Below are 23,467 nucleotides of genomic sequence, written 5' to 3'. Positions count from 1 at the left end.
GGATGATGGGAGTTTTAGTCCCAGAACAGCTAGAGGGCCAAGTTTGGCCATACCTGTTCTAAGGGAACCCAGATTGGGAAAGTCTTATGCGTTTCTTGCATCCATTCCAGGGGGCAGCCTTGGCTGTCAGCCTCCTCCTTAGTCTCAGGACTTATCCATACAGTGGTACCTCGGGTTAAGTACTTAATTCGTTTTGGAGGTCTGTTCTTAACCTGTAGCACCACTTTAGCTAATGGGGCCTCCTACTGCTGCCGTGCCACCGGAGCACGATTTCTGTTCTCATCCTGAAGCAAAGTTCTTAACCCGAGGTACCATTTCTGGGTCTGTAACCTGAAGCGTATGAAACCCGAGGTACTGCTGTACTTGCCTTTCCTCTGCTTTCTAGATATAGTCCATGGTTTAAAGTTCCGTGTCAAAGCACCCTTTTGTTTGCTCCAGAGCATTCCCTGCCAAAAACCCGCTCTTTAAAGCTCAATCGGAGGAAACATCAATCGGTGGAAAACCTGAACTGACTTTTGCCCTGATTCAGCCTTAAAGAGTGTGTTTTTGCAGGGAAAGCTTGGGGCAAAAAAGAAAATGCTTCAATGTATGTAGCATTAGAGAGTGGCCCTGTGTCTGGAAAGAGTAGGGCAAGAGGTAAGTGTGGGAAAACCTTTAGTGTTGCTATTAGAGAATTCAGCAGGGAAGAGGAAGTTACTGGAATTAGTTCGCTCTGCCTCTCATTGACTCTAGCACCACCTGCTGTTGGGCTCCCTGCCTTCCACCCTACCAGTCTCAATGGGCACCAGGTGCCAATTTAAATCTACCTCCCCATGCCTAGTGTCCTCCAGATGTTATTAAACTCTAGCTTCTATCACCCCTGTCTATACTAACTAAGGTTGATGTGTGTTGGGAGTTGAGTACATCTGGAGGGCACCAGGCTGGGGGAAACTGCCCTAAAACCATAGTTTAAAACGCAGCAGTTCATAGCTTACCCAGCATCACAGAACTGTATCTGATTCTGTCTCACCACCACTCCTTTATTTTTTTCCAGACCCAACTGTCATAATTTGGGATGCTGCAACTTTGGCTCTGCACATTCTATGCCTCTTGAAGCACATTCAAAGGATGTTCTTTCCCTCAAAGGATTCTGGGCACTGGAGTTTGTTAGGGTTGCCAGGAATTGTGGTTCTGTGCAGGGTAAACTACAGTGCCCAGAATTCTCTGAGGGAAAGGATGTGTTTCAAAGGTATAATGTTTGCCATGCCACCTGAGGAGGATAGGAGCTCCTTCCTCAGCCAGTGCCTCTCTCTCACACACAGCTTCTAGCACACTCCCTGCCGCCAGGCTCTCGGCTGGAAAGCCAAACGGAGTTGCGCTCATGAGACTGAAGTTGGTTTCCAGTTCCCAGCCTCATGTTGTACTCGCAATAAACGGTAGGGCCAAGTGCTGATTAAGTCAGTGATTGTTATAAATGAATTTGTCAGTGGCGGTTTTGCATCACAATGGAATTTAGCTAATTAAGTATTTCAGCTGATAACACTTCTCCCATTACATGCAATTAGCAAAGCACTAGAGGCTGCAAAGATCTCTGCCGCCGCCCCTCCAGCCAACAAGCACATCCCCAGGGCTAGGGCTGGGCTACAAAGACCACCCAGAATCCCGAAATGGAGGGTGTATTGCTCAGAAATCCTTGGCGCTTGTGTTGTAGCATAATCAGATCCCACCCCATTCCCCAATACCAGGGCAAAATAAGAGAACATACATTGCTGGGGGGTATGTATGGCGTAAGGGTAGCAAACCTGTGGCCCTCCAAAGATTGTTTTTAAATTTTTAAATTAAATTTGCTATCTTGACCAAGACAACAACTTCCATCATCCCCAAGCACTGGGTATGCTGGTTGATACTAACAAGAGTTAGGGCCCAACAACTTTTTTTGGGGGGAGCACAGTTTCTTCTTCCCTGTTACAGGAAAATGCATCTGCGTCATTATGGAATGTGATGGTGACAATGACTGACCTCCTGTATTATAGGAATTACTGAGTTAGTTCTGCATCTTGGGAAGCCAAGTCCCATATGATCATCCCAAGTGGTGTGGGTCTAGTAACTGGATCATAGAAAAGCTATCAAAGGAAAAAACCAATCACACAGCTGGGGCCAGCCAGCTTGCCAGAGGCAACAGGTCTACTAAGGACAGGAATCTCCCTTATATACCACCATTTTATACATAGGGGTTTTGTGGAATAGCATTTCATTGCGGGAGCCCTGGTCTACGCTTTGAAGTGACACAGCTGTGATAGTAGAGGCCGTCATTTCCCATTTTTAACCCATCGTTCCTTCCTATGCTTGTGCCCAAGGAACAGCCATACTCCATTTTCTGTTGCTTTTTTCCTACTAACCTTTCTTAGGCCTAATTCTCACCAATATGGTGAACATGTGCCTAGACTATACCACTTCAAATTGCAGGGGGGGGCTTAAATTGTGGAGTGTTTTCCTAACATTGCCTGCACATTAGAGGTGGGGGGGAAACTGGAAGCCAGGCAGAAAAGTCTAGGCTAGAACACTTCTCTACTTGACAGCTTGTTTTCTATGTGCAGGGAGTATTTTGTACAGAATAGCGACACTCAGTTGCTCAAGTTCCCGCTTGCGGTTTGAAGTAGACCAGGCTTCCTGAACCTTAGCCCTCCAGATGTTTTTGGCCTGCAACTCCCATGATCTCTAGCTAGCAGGACCAGTGATCAAGGATGATGGGAATTGTAGTCTCAAAACATCTGGAGGGCCAAGGTTGAGGAAGCCAGAAGTAAACACAAATTTATCACCTGAGTGAGGAAGAGAATCAGGCCCAAGAATTAACACATGTCATGTTAAATTAGGATCATAAACCTGGCAGTATTTCGGACGTGGACAGCACTTCAATAGTCGGACCAACTCATTGTTGAATCCTGGGGCAGAGCATACATTGGAGGGAGTGTGCATCAAGAATAGCAGCAGAAAGCAGTGGAGCCTGGACATAAGGAAGGATGAACAGATAAGAGCATCTATAAGCCTGCCAGCCTCGCTCACACACCAGCTCACCTCTCTGCTATTTTGCCAGGGGTGCAAGACAGTGTCTAGGTCAACAAAGATCCAGAGCTTGCGTTCCTGCTCTGACAGCGATATCTTAACACAGCTCCCCAGTTGTCACTGAATACATTAAAGCGGCTTCTTTAAAAGGCCAGACTACAAACCCGACATTGGTAACATCGACTTATAGCGGAAAGGGCACTGGGCTAATTGGGGCAGAGGCAGCTGGGCTCCAACAAGCTCAGCACAGAAGCCGCTAACAGCTCCCTTGCAGCACAGAGGCATTTCATGGGGTGGTGGAGGGGAGGGAAAGGGGCTGCCGGGTACTCTCCTCCCGCTGCCTCTCTCCTGCCTCTCCCCACCCACCCCCTTGTTACCACAATTGCTCATTACAGGGAGGCTGCCCTTGCTAATTGCTGATCTGCACCAAGCATCCTGCCTTGAGAGACCCACTTATTGCCCTGATTAATGGCAGATGCTTCCCCGGTCGTCAGGCATCAGCCGTGCTGCCGTAGCAACCACTCACCTCAGCAACCGCTTGCCACAGCCACTTCCACCTGTCCCAGATTTAGGGGCCGCTGCAGAGTTGGAGATGGGGAGGGGGATGGAGCTCGGAGTCGGAATCACCATGGTGGCGGAGCGGGAGAGGGCCAGGTTCAGACAGAAGGATGAAAGCAAGACTTGGTGCAAGAAGACAAGCTATAGGGGTGTGCCTGCTGGGGTCTGTGGGGCATTTGTCAGGGCTGGGGGAGGAGAAGAAACTGAGGTTCTGGGTAGGAAGGGACCACACTACTGAAAATTCCTGTGATCCCCTTCTCTCCCTTCCTCTCAACCCTCCGGGGCAAGACTACATACAGCAGCTGCTCCAGTGGTGGCTCCAGGAGGCCAAGCAAATTCTTTGCCTCTCCTTTAATTGCAACTGAGGATCAAACGCTTGGATTCAATAACGTTCCTGCTGGAGCCTCAAGGTCACCCTGAGCCCTGGTCCCTCCAGCTGCAGAGTGGAGGAGGAGACAGAGGCCTTGAGGAGGAGGGGGGGGGATGCAGCAGGCAGAGGCAGCCACTGTAGACTCCCCACATATGCACAGCCAGTGCCCAGCAATGGGATCTCAAGCTTGCCCCACATTAGAAGGAACATGCAGTGAGGGAAGAGGGCTTTCGGCTCTTCTCGCCCTGCACAGAGTGCCTCTGCCTATTCCTCCCTGGAGGCAAATTGTGTTTGATGCAATGGAACTTGCCCTGCCTGGAAGGAGAGATTTTGAGAGGTGGTGGTGCTCCCACCACCACCACCACCACAAACCCATCCCCGCTGCAATCTCTCTCCCAGTTCAGCCTCTGGTGTGTCCCACAAGATAGGGAGATTTCCAGTTCCTCACACATTTCCTGTCTCCTGGCCTCCTTCACAAAATGCATCCATGTGGAGATGGGGCAATTATTTAGCAAGCAGACTTGTGAAGTAGGGAAATGTTGGCAGGTAAGGCCTTGCACAATTAGCACCTTCCTCAGCTGTTCTGTCTCTGTGGTCTGCTCCAGCCCTGCCGCTTCTGTGAGCCATAGTGATTGTCACAGTAACAAAAACGCAAAACCATATAGATCTATTATGTGTGGCTGGGGCTTGTCAAGCTCTGATAGATCTCTGACACGGGCATGACCAGCCACGGACCTAACATACAATTCCTTTTCCATTCCAGGGCAAAAGCCAGCCAGCCTCTTCTGTGGCCCTTTTCACACATCTGATGTGTGCGTATTTATCTCTTCTGCAATTCAAATGCAATTTCTACTTGCATTGGGGGTGTTAATGCTTCTTTTTCGCTTTCAAGCCTGCATAAACAGTGCCCGCATGTGCACACAAATAGCAGCGTAATGGCTTTGAGTGACATTTGGGGGAAACTCCTAAAGGTTGAGTGGAGAGAGCTCCAGGCCAGTTAGTCTAGAGTTGCCCAGTAGGGGGTCTCCTTGCTTCGTTCCACGAAATGGCTGGGTTGGCTCCAGCGCTTGTCTGATGACCCAAGCACATAATTACAGCCGCAGGAAACTTTCTCAAACGTCACTGATCCTTCCTCCCTGGCCCTTGCTTCCACCATGCATGCACACATAGCAGGGATGGGGGGGGGGGGACGGGACGAGCCACCCTGCTGTCAGATGACAGTGCTCATCACCCCTGACCGTTGGCCCTGTTGGCTGACGCAAGCTGGAGTTCAAAAACACGTGCACACAACCAACCACCTTGTCCAGAGAACAGCTATGGATGTGGGACTCTCTCACAGCCCCTTAGGTTTACTCTAGAGGATGTGGGGCATCTAGGTTGCTACCATGTGGGTCAGCTACTGAGGGAGGTGTATCTTCTGGAAATTATAGAGCCCCCCTTCTGGAGCAGTATCCATTTCTCAGTCCCTGCTCCTGGGCTGATGTTCAGCACCGCAAGCTAATCCATAGCCCAGTTCAGAGATATAAGCACAAGCAGCTACAGACCCCCAGGCACCATACCAACACAAATACACACACACACACACACACCTTACTCTGATGCACATCAAAACACACCAACTTGCCTTGTTCAATGCATTTGGGCCGGCACGCACATCTGTGGTTTCTCATATGGAAGCCAGAAATCAGAGGGCAAGCTGCTTAGGAGATCCCTCCTGGGAGCCCAGTCTGACCTGGGGCTGGGCATGCCACATCTATATGAGGATCGATGGTCAGGTTGTCTGAGAAGTAAGCTCTGCTGCTCCCAGGCCACCCTTAGGAAGCTTTAGATAACAGTTTACCACCTTGCAACCCTGCCTGAAACCCTGGAGATCTGCTGCCAGTCAGCAGGGACAATGCTGAGTGAGGTGGACCAATGGTCTGACTTCCTATATTCTCCAATAGAGAACCCCCATAGCCTCCTATTATGCAAAGCCCCACAACCCATGGGACTAGTTTTGTAATACAGGGACAAATGAAGGAAAATCCAAGACTCAGACAGGATTAGCACTTGAAAGGGCCCTCAGGCAGTAAGATCGATCCAGCCTAAGGAGGATCGGGAAAGAGTTCCAAGCTGAACTACACCTCCAGAAATAGCACATGGTGCTGCTGTCCTAGGAGTGTACCACTTTGGAATGCAGGTGAGGGGCTCATAGGAGGGAAAGCTCCACACCATCAAAACAAAACACACCACGCATCTCTTGCCGGGGGGGGGGGGTGCCAGAGAGGATTCTCGGAAGCTTTCCCCTCAATTTCTGAATGGTACAGATCAGAAGCCCCTGAATACTCCTTGTGGGGGATACAAAATGGGCTGCTGCTTTTACGCTCTGCTTGTGTCTTTCCCAAAGGTTAGAACACCATTAGCAGGGCTCTTCTGTATGTGCTTATGTTCCTCATTTTCTATGTGCAAGAAGAGATTGTGTGTGGGGGGGACGGGGACGGGACTGAAACACAATATTGTCCTGCATTCTGAAGTGGTGGTTCAGTCCCAAGCGATCAGTACCATTTGTATTTGTGGAATGATTTGCCTCTGTTCCGAAACTTGAGTAGAGAGCAAGTAAGTGAGGTGAGGCATAATAGAGGCACACAAAATTATGCAAGGTGTGGAAGAAGCAGATAGAGAAAAGCTTTTATCCCTTTCTCATAATAGTAGAACCCTGGTTATCAGTGAAGCTGAATGTGTAGGTTATGGCCCTTGCTCCACCACGGAGAATCTGCATTGCATACAGAAGGTTGTCATGGTCTTGTTACAAGAAGAGTCTCTGAGGTGTACTTGCCTGGAGGAAGAGGCAGCATCCAAAGTCAGATCCAGTCCTACGGCTGGATGAACAGTGATCCAGGGGGTCAGATGGTTCAGGGGTCAGGGAACCTGTTGATCACGGGGCCCAGGGTCACAACAAGCAGGAAACAGCAAGGTAAAGCCAGGAGCTACTAGCATTGCTACCAGCATCCACCTGCTGCTTGAAGCTCTGCTTAAGAAGGCTGAAGCCAGCTGGTTCTCATCAGCCAGCGTGGTGTAGTGGTTAAGAGCGGTGGACTCGTAATCTGGTGAACTGGGTTTGATTCCCTGCTCCTCCATATGCAGCTGCTGGGTGACCTTGGGCTAGTCACACTTCTCTGAAGTCTCTCAGCCTCACTCACCTCACAGAGTGTTTGTTGTGGGGAAGGAATGGAAAGGAGATTGTTAGCTGCTTTGAGACTCCCTAGGGTAGTGATAAAGCGGGATATCAAATCCAAACTCTTCTTCTTCTCTTAAGTCCTTGAAGGTTGATCAGCTGCAGGTGGAGTCACTCCCCTTTCTCCCCCTTCAGGCTGCTGTTCAGCAGGCAAAGCTGACTCCTGGCCCATGGCAAAGGCTCCAGATTCAGTCCTTGACATCTTCAGGTAGGGCTGGGACAATAGGACAAAGTCTCATCTGAAACCCTAGAGAACTGTGGCCAACCTGTGTGGACAACACTGAGCTAATTGCCTGACTCAGTATAAGGCAACCTGTCTCTAATGGAGAACCAGTGTGGTGTAGTGGTTAAGAGGGGTCAGACTAGAATCTTGGAGACCAGAGTTCAAATCCCCACCTGGCCCTAAAGGTCACTGGGTGACCTTGGGCCAGTCACTGCCTCTCAACCTAACCTACCTCACATGCATGCCGCTTAGATCTCCTTGGAGAAAAAGGTGGGATATAAATGCAATAAACAAATACAAACAATTATGTTAGAAGGTTCAGGACAGGCAAAAGTACTTCTTCATACAGCACAGAGGCAAACTTGGGAATTTTCTCCCACAAGAGGCAGTGACAGCCAGCAACCTGGGTGGCTTCAAAAGAGGCTTAGGCAAATTCATGGAGGATGAGGCTATCAGTAGATACGAGGTCTTGATTGTGGGCTTCCCATAGACATCAGGTCGGCCACTGTGAAGATAGGATGCTGGGCCAGATGGCTCTTGGTCTGATCCAGCAGAGCTGCTCATATGAGAGGGTATGAGGTAGAATTAACTTTGCAGAAAGAGCCTTTCCCCCATTTGAATACATTGTGTGTCTGTGTATATCAGGGTTTACCAAACTAGGGTCTCTAGCTATTTTTGGACTTTAATTCCCACCATCTCTAGCTAGCAGTACCAGGGGTCAGGAATGATGGGAACTGTAGTCCAAAAACAGCTGGAGACCCAAGTTTGGGAAACCCCGATGTATCTGAACATACATGTACTGTTGAGTCATGAGTGAAAAAAGTCCTTAATCAATATTTGCTTAGAAGGGGGGGGGGAACATGCCCTAATTTCTGACAGCCTACTTAGTCTAAATAGTGAGGACTTGATGAGGGACATCCTCAGCACAGCTGGAGGAGACGCAGCAAAAGTCAACTGAACAAATCAGGAAGTTGGAGAATCTTCCCTAAAAGGAAATGCTAAAAAGGGAGATGCTTCTTAGTTTAGGAAAAATGATGACTTAGAAAGAACATAATAGAGGTTTATAAAATTTTGAATGGCGTGAATAGGATGAATAGAGAGATTTCTCTCTCAAAATACTGGACCTCTGGATCATCCAAATAAAAATTGATTGGCAGCAGACTCAGGATACTTAAGAATATAGCCATGCAGTACATCATTAGCATGTGGAATTTATTGCCACAAGATGTGGTGGAGGCCATGAGGATCAGTCAAATTAATGGTGGATAGTTTGATCAATGTGTCTTAGCCATGAGAATGAATAAAGGAATTCTATATTCAGAAACAGTTTACTTCTAATTAACACATGCTGGGGACAAACAAATCTTCATCATGACCTGCCTGTGATGATCCAAAGGTCATTTGAGTTTCCAGCGTTAGGGATAGTGGCTTATGCTCTTGTGGTCACATTTGAAGCTCAGTTTGGGTACAGCGGAAGTGGGGGAGCTACAACTATGGATTAGTTGTAGGCTATTAGAGGGGTGCAGAATCAGAACAACCCTGGAGGGGGGTCAGACTTGGGGTGGCAGTACAAGAAAGGCCTGAATAGGAGGAATCTTAAATGGAGATACTAGCAGATGCTAGCAGGGACTGAGGGTCACACCACTGGCAAAATTCTCATATTTAGATGCACTTCAGGATCTCTGTTATTCTTATATTGGTGTGATTATATTAACACGAGTGCCTGCAGTTGTTGCAGGGGTTGTTCACTCAGTATTGTTTTCCTCTATCTACCTGGACAAGGAAAACCTGGTGTGCAAAAACAAAGCCCTTGCATAAGTTCAATTTGCAGTCTCTCCAAATATAGCTGCCTGAAACACTGAAGATCTCCTGCCAGTCAGGGTAGACCAAGGGTGGAGACTGTAACACTCCAGATATTTTTGGATTCCCAACTCCCATAATCCCCAGCCAGCATGACCAATACTTGAAGATTATAGGAGTAGTCCAACAACAATTTTGGGAAAGCCAATGTGGCCATCCTTGGTGTGGACAATAGTGGTCTGATCTATTGGGGTTCCCATGTTCCTACTGTCGTGGGTCAATCAATCAACATGCATTCCTTGGAGGCTGGATCTGCTGCCCCTGTGGATCCTGCCACCTGGGGCAGTTGTCTCATTTTGCCTCATGGGTGGACCAGCCATGCCAACAGCAAGAAAAAGCATGCAGGTAGAGCTGATTGTTTGGGTCTTTCCCCATTGCTTATGACTCCAGTAGCAGGCCAGTTTCAGTATCATGGGAAAGAGATGCATGATTGGTCCTGTCCACGTAGTTGTGATATTGTTTCTCTCTCTCTCATACACACACGGACACATACAGAGGCCCCCTACTATACCACAGGGAACTAATTCCTGCATTTCTCTCTCTCTCTCCTTTCACCAGGAGCTGAGAACTACATAACAGGCAAAAAGACTTGAAGCTCCTCCTCCGAGCATTCTCAAGGAACTGCAGGTAGGATGAAAGTCGTTCGATCTCAAACCCTGGAACTGTAGAAGAGAAAACTGTAGGGACATCGGTATAAGCTTAGAAGCTGCCTTATTCCAAGCCACACAATTGCTCCAGCTAACTCAGTATTGTGAAAACCCTGACCGGAAGTGGCTTTCCAGAGTCTTTCCTAGTCCTACATGAAGACACCAGGGATTGAACCCAGGGCTTTCTGTATGCAAAGCTTTACCACTGAGCTCTGACCCCAATATCAGAACATTGGAAGTGTCCATTGTGAGCTCCTGCACCTGCTGGGCCAGAGATGCTTACCCAAACATTCAAAGGGACTTTGGCATATAGCTCCTGGAAAGGTTGGGTGGCATTTAGCCTCACTTCACACGAACGCCTCTCTGGTTCAAGAAAAGAAGAAAGTGCCCCTCACGTCTCCTTCTCCTGCAATATTGAAGGAAGGAGCTGAACGCACCTGACCCCAGCGTGAGCTGGCAAGAAACAAAATGAAACGGCTCAGTGCAAGTTGCCCAGCTGATGTCATCCCAAAGTCACCAGGAAGCGTTTGGTGTTCACATTGCTTGGAACGCAGAGATAATGAAAGATCTTGCACATACCTCGTTCTGCCGTAAGGGGCTATTGTGAAGGAGGGCTCCCCCCCCCCTCAAAAAAGCAGCAGCAGCAGCAAGGCGAGTCTGGCAATTCCCTAGCTAGATTGTTCCAGTGGTTACTTTCTTTCTTCCCCATGCTAAGAGGGTGCAGCTTATCTGCACCTAATTTCTTGTCTGAATTTGTCTACCTTCAGCTTTCAGCCGGGGGCTCTCATTCTGCCTTTGTCTGCTGCATTAAAGAGCCGCCTGCCGTCAGAAATCTCCTTCCGTACCATGTAGGTACTTAGAGATTGTGATCAAGTCACCCTTTACCCTTCTCTTGGAGAGACTAAACAGATCGAACTGCTTTGGTAAGGCAGGGCTCCCTGCCCTCCAGATATTCTTACAGCTTCTCCCTACTTCCTCTGATTTATGAACACATTTTTACTGACACGTTTTTTTTAAAAAAATAAAAAACTGCAATATAAGCACGGCTCAGGATGCAGGTTTTAGCAATGTTTGTCTTCATGATTCACACAAAGGTAACGTCACCGTCTTCTCATTCCTGCTGCAATGACCCCTGCTTATTTAAGGGGTTGTTTACAAGATAATATAAGGCTAACCTTCCACACACTTTAAAACGCATGAAAAACCACTCTATAACCAGAATGCTTGAAGACTAGCAAAAAAGGCGGACCACCCCTCTTTTCTCTTACAAAGAGTGTTCCAAGAATGGAAAGGTGATTGTACTACCTGTTGAGGATTATAAAGGAACACTCTGTGTTAATTAGCCCAGAATAAAAAACACAGATTAGCACGGAATTGGGAATACACTCCCCAGAAGATGCACTGAATGAGAAGGAGGTGGGAGTCCATCAACTTACTATGCTTTAGCTTCTGCAATTACGCAAAGCAAAAGGATGATTAAACACACATTAAGTAATCTTGAGAACACACAATAAAACAGAGGTGGACAACCTCAGGCCCTTCAAACCCCTCTATATGGCCCTCAGGATTCTCCCCTGCTCCACACCCTCCTTGAATGTTTTTGCCTGGCTGGAATGTGTCCTTGAGCTTTGATCATGCCTCTTGGGTGCCTGGGTGTGTGAGTGTATTTAGAAATTGTCCAGGTCTGCAAAGGCAAAATTTACATCCCTTGCTCCTCCCACTTTTGCCCTGGCCCCGCCCACCACCGGCATGTGGCCCTTTGGAAGGAATGTGGCCATTGGACAGAGGTAGTTTCCTCACGTCTGCATTAAAAGCTAGAGTGGTGATGCTAATCCACATTGGTGACTGTGATTAATCGGGAATAAAAATGTGTTACTTTATGACAGCTCCCCTAAATTATCTTTATATGTATTTCTCAGAGAGACTCATAGAGAACTCTCAACCAAGTTCCATCTCTGGGAAAGGTGACATTCAGCTGTCAGTCTGAGTAGGCTGGCTGGTTTTGATTTGGAGCTATGGGGGCAGAAAGGTTATATGTTGGTGATCCACCAAGACTGCTGGAAGAAGGGGTGGAGGTGACAAAAATGCATGGAGGTTCATCTAGGCAATGAGAGGGAGTCAGCATAGGAAAGGCTTCTCAAAGCCCACCCTGGTTTTGGACTGCTACCTCCCTCCCACTCCAGAAAGGTGCAAATTTGACAATTCTCACTGCCCCATCCTACCTAAGCCATACTGACATTATCAAAACCAAGGCTTCCAAAACTGTGGAAACCACCATAGTGTTTAGAAATGGCTCTGGGCTGCAATCAGCCCTTCTGGAGCTTGCCTCTGTTTCTGTGGCATGGGGAAAATGAATATATTGTGCCACACCTGAAGCCCCTGCCTTCCACATAAGAAGAGAGCCCTGCTGGATCAAGCCAAAGGGGCCAACTAGTCCAGTATCCTGTTCCCTCAATGGCCAACCAGATGGTGAAGCCTGAAAGCTGGACTTGAGCACAACAGAACTCTGCCCGCCTGCAGTTGCCAGCAACTGGTATTCATGGGCACAACAGCTCTGGCATCCACAATCTGGTTCCCTCCAGATGTTTGAGTATCAACTCCCATAATCCTTTGCTGGCACAACCAATGGTCAAGGATAGCAAGAGTTGTGGTCCAACCAGGACCTCCCTGGAGGGCACCAGGTTGGGAAATCCTGCAAACCACTGCAGTTCAGAGGTGCTTATATAAGGCATGTGAAAGATCTGGTGCACTGAGACCAGTCCCTAGATCAGGAATCTTCTTGGGCTCCCCCTTTCTTTCTACAAAGCATGCCTCTGAGGTTTTCTGGCTGGGCTGGGGTAGCATCTGATTGCTGAGGACTTGTACAGCAGGGCCCATGGCTCATGACTCATCTTCTAAGTATGGCCACCCATGTCCATAAGAATGATCACATGGAGAGACTGACAATAAAATATTGCAGCATGGAGTGCACCTGTTCATGGCTGGCTGGCTGGCTAGAGCCCTGCTCTCTCTCCCAGGTTACTCCATTCCATGTCCCTACCCCTGTTTTTGGTTGTTGCTCTTTCTCCTTCCCTCCAACAGTCCATCAGCATCCCATGGCCACTGTGTGCTGTTTGTACCAGGGTTTGGATGCTGCTGTGGACTCCAGCTCCCATCAGCCCCAGCCAGCATGAACAGTGATCAGGGATGATGGAAATTGTAGTACAATAACATCTGGAGGTCCACAGGTTCCACATCTCATTAGTATTTAATTATGTAATTATGGGAACATAGGGACCTGGCGCCTGCCACCACAGTCTTTTCTTTTACCTCGCCAATCCTTCACCTTTCTAGTTCTGCCAAGAGAATTCCCCTACCTACATCCTTCTCTCTGCCTTTGAAGAGTCCAGACTCAAAGGTCCTTATGAAGACAGCATCTTCTAGTGAGTGAATGAGAGAACATATCTTCTCACGCCAGACCTGGTAGCGTATGACATTTGCCATGGGATTCTCCCATGTCACTAGCTCACTTGTTCCAAATCTCAGGCTTTATAGAGGGTTGCACCTCACATCCAAGCAAATCAAGAACACCAAGCAGACAGGTCACCCCTTTTATCTAAGAACATTTCACCTCCACATAACTCTGTGGAGCACAAGGCACATCTCCAGGGTGTCCTTTGTTTTTATTTTGATCTGACAACCCTGTCCTTTCCTTTTGCTTATCAAAAGGAAGTGGGGTTGTATGCTTCCTTAACTTGTAGCTTAACTTAGGCAAGGAGCACTCTGGGGGCACCATGAAGTTGTGAAAATAAACAGATGATGCCTTGTCTTATCTCACCACTGGCATATAGGCAGGGCAAATCACAGACCTGGCTGCCTAATGGAGAGGCAGTCCAGTAATACACCAACTGAAATGCAGGCTTCAGATCCCTCCTACTTACATCCCCTGGCCCCTTATATCTCACCCCAGGCACAGCTCAGAGGCATCCTTCATCTACAGCTGTTGATTTCTGACATCTTAGTCCAGTGTGAGTTTTCCAATCAACCCTCCGTTGGAGCACATGCTGGGGTCACAAGATCAATTTCAACAGAGATCAGTTACCCCATACTACTTTTTATTTTAACCAAACCATCAAGCTATCAGGGCAGCCCAAGAGAGTCAATGGGTGGACCATGGGTGTTCTGGAAGAAATGAAATGGAGGAAAAGATTTTAATCCACTTCGGTGCTGTGCAGGGAATGCACCCAACCATAGGCTAGCAGTATAAGATGGGGTGATATTGTATTATGTGCTGATAGTGATTGGGTCACCTCACTCCATATGATCTCCTTGCTCACTCCCCACAAACAGAACTGTGGAGGGAAATTGGCATCAAGGCAGTGGAGGATCATAGAGCTGAACTGAGGGCCATTTGTCTTAAGAAGCCAGTGAGGAAAACCAAGAGACACGACTTTGGGGGAAATACATGGGAGCAAAAAGAGAGCTAAGGGACAAAGACAATCTGAGATGAAAAGGTAGTTGTGTGATCCTAAGGGAGCAGGCTGAGAAAGTCAGGATTATGGAGCATTGGTAGGGGGGAGAGGCAATTAGTCCAGCAGTTTTTCAATGCTTGTTTCAGCTCTGACACTGTGCCTGGCTACAGCTGATACCGCCGTGGCTCCCTGAGTCCTCAGAACAGCACAATAACTTGGGGCATGTGGGATGATGCAATTGGCTTGGGCTCTTGTAGATTTGGAAAAGCACAGAACAAACTGTCTGCATTCTGGAATTGCCTGCCCACTCTGTGCAAAGGGGTCAAATTGCCCTCATCCATAGGCGAAAGGCTTCCTATGCTGCCAGGATGAGCCGCAGCCTCCAGGCAGGTGGAATGCCCACCATCTTCAGCAGGGCCCCTTTTGTGACTGTGCCTCTAGATGGGAAGACTTACCCCCTGCTTGGCTTGAAAGTTGGCTGTCTCCCTACAGGCTGGCACTGAGATCAGTGAGAAGAGCGGAGTGAAAAGACAAAACAGTATCCACTCATGCTCCTCTCTGCTGCCAGGTCCAGGTCCTCATCCTTCAAAGCAGCCTGTGGCATGTGTGGGTTTTCAAAGAATCACTGTGCAGCTCTACAATAGGCAGCTTGTTTGTGCAGTTGGTAGTGGCTGCTCTGTAGAGGGCATGTATTTCTCATTGCCAGGTGTTCTGGCTAGGTGCGTAACTGAAGGGCTCTGTGACATACAAGTGTGTGGCCAGGAGGCGTGTTGCCTAGAGAGGAGTTGTTATGATCAAAGGCAGCATAACATGTGTGGAGTTGTGTGAATGTGTGGTTGTTTGCTGACAATGCAATCACCCTGTGTGTGTGTGTGTGTGTGTGTGTGTGTGTGTTTGTATATGTGCACATTATCTTTTGCATTTGTGAATGTGTCTGTGTCTGTCGTGCATGCACACGAGTGCCTAGCATATGTTCAAACCTCTTGCTGTATGGGGTTGGTGGGAGCTGCAAACAATTTGCAAAGGACCCTTCTAATCCTCAAGAGATCCTGAAAAGCGTGCATCCATGAGTGTGTGTGTGTATCTTTGGTGCATTATGACGGAGTGGCTGGGGTTGTAGCTTGGAAATCCTTCTGCTGATGAGGCTCCAGAAGCAATTCCAGAGACACACCTGTGCATGCCAGGTTAGCTTCCCCCAAACTCTGCTTAGAGAAGGAGGGTGGCAGGAATGAGAATGGCTGTCCTTCTTCGGTTCCACGCTCTGCTACTGACCTGCTGGCTGACCTTGGCAATGTCCCTAGGGCTCTGGGCCTCAGTTCACCACTATTTAGTTTGGGAATCAAAGCCCTGCCAGGCCTCATGGAGGCTGGAGGGCTGCACTGTTGTTTTTTGTTCAAGCCTTGGATGCTGCTCTGATCAGGAAACTAACTGCCTCTGAGCCCAGCCGGACAGTGAACTCTGGGTGAGCAGATGGGTGTCTTTGTTGGAGAGGAATGTGAAACAATTAGCCAACCTTCTGAAGACACCCTCTGTCATCCTAATAGCACACACACACCCCTTCCCACATCAATATTCCCCTCTTTGGCACAGGGAAACTGAACGCAGATGCTCCACTAGGCCCCATGACTTTCGTCAAATCCTCAGCTTGGGGTTCCCATCACAGACCCAGGGCTTTTCAGGTTAAATATATGTACCATAATCTTCTCCCCTTACCCCAACCACAAACTTCCCCTGCCAACCTCTAGGCACAACTGCCCCCGTAGTTGTTGGAAGTCCCACTTCCAGTATTCCTCCTGTACAGAGAGGTCCCAGTTATCCTGCTGAGGCCAGAGCAGTCAAGCAGTCTCTGTTTCACATCCTTCCTACAAAACCCTTTCGGTCACCTTGCAAAAAAAAAGAGCTGCCTGCCAGATCTGAGAAGCAAGACAAATAAGACTGTGAGCTCCACTGAAGCCAAGAGGATTGGCAAGAAGGTGGGTGGGGAGGGGGCAGAGATGCAGCCAGACACCCCCACGCTCCCCAGCTCTTGTTTTAACTCAATCAAAGGGCAGGAGCAATGGGCAGAAACGCAAGCATTGAGAGATCAGGACAGAGCCCCGGAAAAGAGGGTCCTTCTGCTGCAGACACAAGACACACTTTGGCAGTGCCAGGGCAGCGGGTGGCGGAGGCAGCGTTGCACATGGCACCGAGCCCAATGGCTGCTTTAGACAGAGCAGGGGGTGCAGTCGGCCTGGAAAGTTTGTGATTACACTTGGTGATGCCGAGTGGCTCCCTGTCGAGTCCAGGGTTCCCCGCGCACCTCGACGACGACGATCCGCGCCCACTCCCGCTTGCCGAGCCCCTGGCTTCCATAACACACACCTCGTCCCACTCCTAGGACGATGCCACCTGGCGGTTCCATTGCCCCCCTGGCTGAAGCCACTGCGCCGCAGCCTCTGCCAGTGCCCACCGTACTCCCCGTCGAACCGAACTCAGATGCCTCTTCCGCTCCAGCCGCCCCCTCACGCCGCCGCCGCCGCCACCCCCCCCCCACGTCCCCGAGGCTGCCACCCGTCAAGGAAGGCACCCGAGCAGAGCGCGAGAGCCGCTCACGCTGCTCCAACCAGACCGACGCCACCGCGCGTAAAAAGCGCTCTGACTCACCGTTGGGATGAATGTGGCTAGTGAGGATCGTGCCAGCCAGCAGGACATGCCATAGCCTTGTGCCCAGGCGGGCACCGGCTCCCAGCTGCTGCCATAAAGCCATCCTTCGGCAGGAGAGAGGGTCGTCGTGGGAGGACGGGGCAGGATCCGGCCCAGGGAGAGAGGAAAGGAGAAAGGAGGAGGAGGAGGGGATGGGGACGGCCCAGGGAGCACTGGAGGGGGAGTCCCAGCTGGAGTCTGCTCCGCGCTGCCGCCGCCGCAACAACTCCTCAAGGCACCTCGGGGGCACTTAGCACCCCAGCCCGCCGCGGGCTCCCTGCGCGCTCCATCTGCTGCTCATGGCCGGGCGGACCCGCCGCCAGGGCTTCGAGGGGCAGTTGGCAGGAGAAGGGGGCTCGATCCGGCAGCCAGCACTGGAGCTCCGTGCCGGGCAGCCGCAGAGACCCCCTCGCCGGCCGGTCGCGGCGGCGCGTCTTGCGTGTGTGTGCGCGCCTCTCTCTCTCTCTCTCTGCGCGTATGCCAATCTCTCTCTGCCTGTCTCTCTGCCTGTCTCACCCTCGTTGCCACTCACTGCCAGGCAGCGCCGGGCTGGCTGCAAGCACCTTGTCCGCGGCAATGCAGAAGAGAAAGAAGAAAGAGCCAGCGAGGGGCTGCAAAACCCGGACTGGAATCCGCCACGGGAAGGGACGGAGCAACAGCTGGTTCCAGACTGACAAGCTCCGGAGACGCAAACAAGCCCTCCTCTGGGAGGGAGAGGGAGCCGCAGCCGCCAGGCGGAGCCCAGCACACCTACCTCCCGCGCCGGGCTCGCTCGGCAACGCCGGCGAGGGAGGGAGGGAGGGAAAGCCCGCCGCCGGCTCGGAGAGGGAGGTGGGCTCGGGGGCCAACGGCGCCCGGCGCTTGCTAGTCTATTCTTTTTATATGGCGTGGCTCCGCGAGGAATCCTCTCGACTGGCCGGCCTCACAGCACTTTCCCTCCCCGCGGGCCCGCGGCTTCCCTACCCGCCCCCGGAGGAGCAACAGGCGGCAGTAGCAGCAGCAGCAGCAGCGCGAGGCGAGCAGGCTTCCTCGAAGGAAGCCCCAGCCGACGTCCCCCAGCCGACGGCCAACCTGGGGGGCACCCCAGCCCACTCTTCACACAGGACGGGGCCAAAGGTCTCTCAGCCCCGCAGCGACCCACCCCCCCTCGCAGCGATCCCGCCGCCGCCGCCGCCCCCTTAGCCATCTCTGCTGTTTCTGGGAGACATCATCACACCTCCACAGCACTCCTGAGAGGCGAGCGAGCAGCATTCACACATCGCAGAAGAAGGGAAAGAGCGGGAGAAGGGCTGAGGAAGGAGGGGAGGATGGAGGGAGGAAGAAGCCCCCCCCCCAGCTCCAGGAGAGTAGACCCTTCCCCTCATAAAGGGCTCCAGTCCCCCGCTCCCCCCCCCCGCGGCCACAACGTCTCTGAGGGCGCAAGGCGTCGTTCCCAAGGGGTCCAGAGAGTCCCGTCCGGCTGCCGCCTCGTCCGGACTCCAGTCCTGGGCTTGTCTGGAGCAGGGACTGCCAATCACCGGCATTTATGTTCTGGACAAACGTCCCCTGAGGAGCTGCCTGGGACCCCCGCGCTCTCCCGGTGCCGTCTCTGCCGCAGCAGGGCGGGGAGCAGAGGCGGGCGGAAGAAGGAAGGGCGCAGGGTGTGAAGGAGCCCGCGGGGCAACCCTGCCCGGCGAGGGGGCGGGGAAGGAGGGCGCCAGGGTCAGGCGAGGGGGCTGGCGAGGAAGAAGCCCGCGCCTCTTGCAACACAGGGAGAGAGAGGAGAGAGACGCCGCTCTCGCAGGAAGAGACACAAAAGACGGGACGAAACGGGCTCGGAACAATACGGGCAGACTCCGGCGCACGTACGGAGGGCGGCGGGCACATGGCATCGCGGGGAGAGTTGCACCGCAAGCCACATGCATGCATGCACATCGCATGTCAACACAACACAGGATATGAACACGGCGAACGGAGACGCGCCGAAGGAGGAGGGGAGCGGGAGGGAGGGAGGGAGGCGGGGAGACAAAGCAACACAAAGAACAACAGACAATTCGCACAGAAAGACCAAACGGAACAGGAGCAGACCCCGGGCACTCTCTCTCGCGCGCGAGGCAAGGGCGACAACCCTCGCAGACAGCGCTGCCTCTTTGTACAGAGCGGGGCTCGTAGCTCAACACACCAGGTCCCACGCTCACCACATGGTACTAGGAGGGCAGGACGCAGGAGCCTCCCCCTTACACTTTGTTTGCTTATTTAGGGTGGCCTCTGCAACTAAGTTTTACTCAGAGTAGTCTCACTGGAATGAATTGGACCGAACTCGCATAGATTCATTATGGGCGCTGTCAAGTGGGGCCAAATCCATCCTCCGGGGATCTCTTTGGCAGCTGCATAAGGGCTTCCATCTTTTACCCTGACTTTGTGGAGAGGGAAACTGCTGGCCACAGTTAGCTCCTCTGCAGCACCAAGTGCCAGCCAGGCATTGCTGCCAGTAGTACAGTCATCCCATCACTCCAAGGAATAAGCAAAACACATGGCTGAGGGTAACCCCTTCCCCACCCCAATTTCTCACCCTTTGACTGCTCCTCAAGCAGGGTGGGCTACCTAAGAGCAATTTAGAAGTAGGTGCCGGAGCAGATCTAGCCAAAGTTAAGAAGTTCACAACCTTTAAATACACATACATACACACACACCCCTTCTTCTGCTTATTTAAAGCTTGCATTTTCTTAACACACACAACTCCCCTGTGGCCCAGAATGCATTGGGCTTTTTGAATGGAATTGTCTGTTATAGAACTTTGAATAAATCTGCTCCTGCTGCAGCCTCCTACAGAATGCTCTTGTGCTGTGTGTGTGTGTGTTTATCTTGAGAGCTTTTTTGCCAGGCCCATGCCCTACCCCCAGAGTCTCGCTGGAGGGTGCTTTCCCCACCACAGATCCCAGCCTGAGCCTGCTCTGCTTTGTCAGTACTGCCTGACCTCTGCCACCACAGGTCCCAGCATCCTACAAAGAGCATGTAGCAGCACAGGCACACTTTAAATGTCAGAGGGAAAAGGGGGGTGATGCTCTCTGAGGGGATGCCCATCCTGGCAGCCACAGGGCCCGCCCCCCCTTGCATGAGACACTGCCTTGGTAGTGACATCACTGCCCAGCACTGGGGTTTCCATAGAAACACCCCCCTCTTTTCAACACACATTGACCAGAGCTGATGGGAGGCTGAGGGGAAGATCTGGCCATGAGCCAGCAGGTGTTCATCATCCCCTGAATGGTTTTGACGGGGAGAGGAATTTCAGGTACTGAGCAGTATCAAGTAAATGTGAATGCACAACTGATCCCTGCTTGTGGTCATGTTCTGGTTACTTGGCTGCTCTTCTGATGTCAGTGAAAGGTGACAGCAAATGGCCCCAAGAGTGACAGATAACATCCCCCCACACAAACACATTCTGATAATGTTAGAGGCAGTTTAGGAAATATAGGATGAGACACACACACATGAAAGAGAGAGAGAGAGAGACTTGGGGAGCAGGCATTCACTGTTGTGCTGAGCTGGCAACTGGGCAGAACAGGCCTGGTGTCAGGTGAGAGTGACCAGGGTTAGGGGAAACACATCTTTTAGCTTAGGCTCAGGGTTGCTTATAAAAACTGTTTAGCGGCTGAAAGGAAGTCAGGGCCTCTGAAACTATTCTGCCAGGATAGAGAGTGTGGGCTCAACCCAAGGGTCAGCAAACTTTTTCAGCAAGGGGCCGGTCCACTGTCCCTCAGACCTTGGGGGGGCAGACTATATTTTGAGGGGAGGAAATGAATGAATTCCTATGCCCCACAAATAACCTAGAGATGCATTTTAAATAAAAGCACACATTCTACTCATGTAAAAGCACTAGGCAGGTCCCACAAGTAACCCAGAGATGTATTTTAAATAAAAGGACACATTCTACTCATGTAAAAACACGCTGATTCCTGATCCATCCATGGGCTGGATTTCAAAGCCGATTGGGCCAGATCCACACACACCCCGGGCCCTAGTTTGCCTACCCATGGCTCAACCATTATAGATTGCAACACCTTCCCCCACATCACGTATATGTGCACACAGCACACTGAGTAGCACAGATATATTATGGAATTTGACTTCTTCCAGAGAACCTTGGTGTGTGTGTCTGAAGGGAGTTGTGATGGGGATGGTAAAGCAAGGCTCCAGCTTTCCTTGGTCCCAAGGGGTGAAAACTGATGTGACTGTGCCTGCTTCAAAGCTCTGCCTTAAAAAATATATACGAAACCTTGGCCAGTGCTCCCACTGGTCAGAATGAAATGGGGATTCTGTGCTCTCAAAAACTAGTTGTGTTGCCCCATCAAACCTTACTCCCTTATCCTTAAGCCCGGTTTACTCTCTCTGGTTTACCCTTCCTCTAGCTTTGTCCTTTCTGCTGTCCCACTCTTTGCCAAAATATTCCAAATTTTGCAAATCCCTACTGTTGGAATAAGTACAGATGTCACCAGTTGAAAAGTGGAACTGTGTGCTGCAAGGGCACAATTGATCAAGAGTGGCTTTCATGAGGTCCGCTGGCAGAGAACGTGGTTGCAGAGATAGGCCTCTCCTGTGCTACTTTGTCTCCATGTAATCCTGGGCACTGAGATGACACCTTTACACCCCATCAGATGGACCCACAGTCCCTCTTCTTCCCCAGAAGGGTTTCCCTAGCCAACAACTGCTGCAGAGTCTTCCCTCTGGGTGTCCATTCGCCATGCCCAGAACCCCCTTCCTCTGCCCATTCACTCCTGTCCTCCAACATTATGTATAATTGCCAAGCCTTTCTCAGGGACCTTGCCATATACCTGCCAGGAATCAACTCCTGCAAATAATGTGGCATGCCCCAGCCATGGCACAGTCCCTGCTGTTCTGGAACACTTTGGTGGCTGGCAAGAGAGCGAGAGAATGAGACAAAGCCATACTTGCTCCCACTTACTAGTCCCGTCCCTTGGATATTTATTTACATCCACTTGGCAGCGTGAAGTTGGAGACTCATTAGCCTCTTCTATTTGCATGAAGCCGATAAATAGTCCTAAAGGAGATGCTCGTGCCACATCTGGGCTTGTCTTTCCCAGCAGCACTTGCTCCTTCTTGGCTCGGCTTATTATCAGTCATGCAGCTGCCTAGGCAAGCTCTTTCCCGGGAGTACAGAGTGGTCCCAGCCAGTTGCTGGACACAGTTAACATTGCAGTCAAGGTGCCCTATTAGCAATGACACTATCCTCCCCCCCTACTTGCTGTGCTTTAGGCCTTGGCTGCCAGAACAGAGAGGGAACCAGAAGAACAGATGACCCAGTAGAAATGCTTCTGCAGATGTAAGGGGCAGTTCCATGTTGCCTCCCATTTTCAGCTCTGTTAAGAGGACTTATTCAGTGCAGAATACCATCACAACAACTTGACAGTCAAAATAATAGAATCGTAGAATTATAGAGTTGGAAGGGACCATGAGGGTTATCTAGTCCAAACCCCTGTGAGGCAGTAAGCTTTTTGCCCAGTGTGGGACCCAAACCCATGACCTTGAGATTAACAGTCTTGGTCTTGTACCAATTGAGCTATCCCAAGATGTCATATGCAAGATAGTGCTTATTAATCACCCCCCCATAAACTTATAGCCTCATTCTCTCTCTCCCTCTCTCTCTCCTTCTCTCTCCCCTTCTTCTTTCAAAATATCTTTTCTTTTAAAATAGTTATATGCCACTTTTCCAGGCAAGCCCATCCAAAGTACGTAGTTTATAACAATGAAAGCTACAAGTATATCACCCCTCCATCACCATATAGAGTCAATAATGAAACAGAATCACAAAAATAAAAACGGACTCAAAACTCTGATAACGACATAATATTCCAGGGTGGTATAGGTGCAGGCAATTCATCTGACAGCTCACAGTCAAAAACTTTTAACGGGTTTTCACAATGCACCACAGGGGAGGTGTATCAGCCTGGCTCTTTGGAAACTTGAGTTTTTACGTTTTCCTTTCTCTGATCAAAATTGATCTTGCTATAGTAGCTCATTTAGTGCCCATGAAAGAAGCTCTGTTATGTTCCCAATTTCCATATATTTAAATCCCACTTTTATTCTACCATAGAACCCAGGGCAGTGTACAGATGGTCTCCCATCCAGGCACTGACCAGGCTCAGACCTGCTTAGCTTCAGGAAGGGGGGCAATGGTTTGGTTTAATATGCCGTCAGACTAGGCTCTGATTGTCAATTTATTGTGGGGGGAAAGAGGAAGGATTTTGATAGAGGGTCTAAGGTGGGAATCAACAACAAGTGGCTGTGGGCCAACAGTGGTCCCTAAGGGCTTCCATCAGTCGGCAAAGGGGAGTGTGTGGATGCAGCAGCTGTGACCATGGGACCTGCTCGTGGTCCTGTGCAGTGAGCATCTCCTCTTCTCAAAGAGCTTCTAAGGTACAA

General features: G+C 50.5%; 1 protein-coding gene across 2 annotated transcripts in view; it reads right to left on the bottom strand.

Annotated features, from left to right (window-relative positions):
* The window catches only part of UNC5A (unc-5 netrin receptor A), an 85,516-nt gene extending 67,768 nt beyond the window's left edge, over positions 1 to 17,748 (bottom strand). For both annotated transcript variants that reach the window (XM_083488338.1, XM_083488340.1), the window contains exon 1: positions 17,009 to 17,748. In XM_083488338.1, coding sequence (XP_083344464.1) covers positions 17,009 to 17,111 — 103 coding nt within the window. In that variant the 5' untranslated portion in view covers positions 17,112 to 17,748. The remainder of the gene's footprint in view (positions 1 to 17,008) is intronic.
* Between the last annotated feature and the right edge of the window lie 5,719 nt (positions 17,749 to 23,467).

This window comes from Podarcis liolepis (assembly GCF_965112155.1).
Source record: "Podarcis liolepis genome assembly, chromosome: 2".
Taxonomy (NCBI): domain Eukaryota; kingdom Metazoa; phylum Chordata; class Lepidosauria; order Squamata; family Lacertidae; genus Podarcis; species Podarcis liolepis.
Note: the sequence above shows the minus strand (reverse complement) of the source record. Positions and strands in the feature narration are given on the sequence as shown.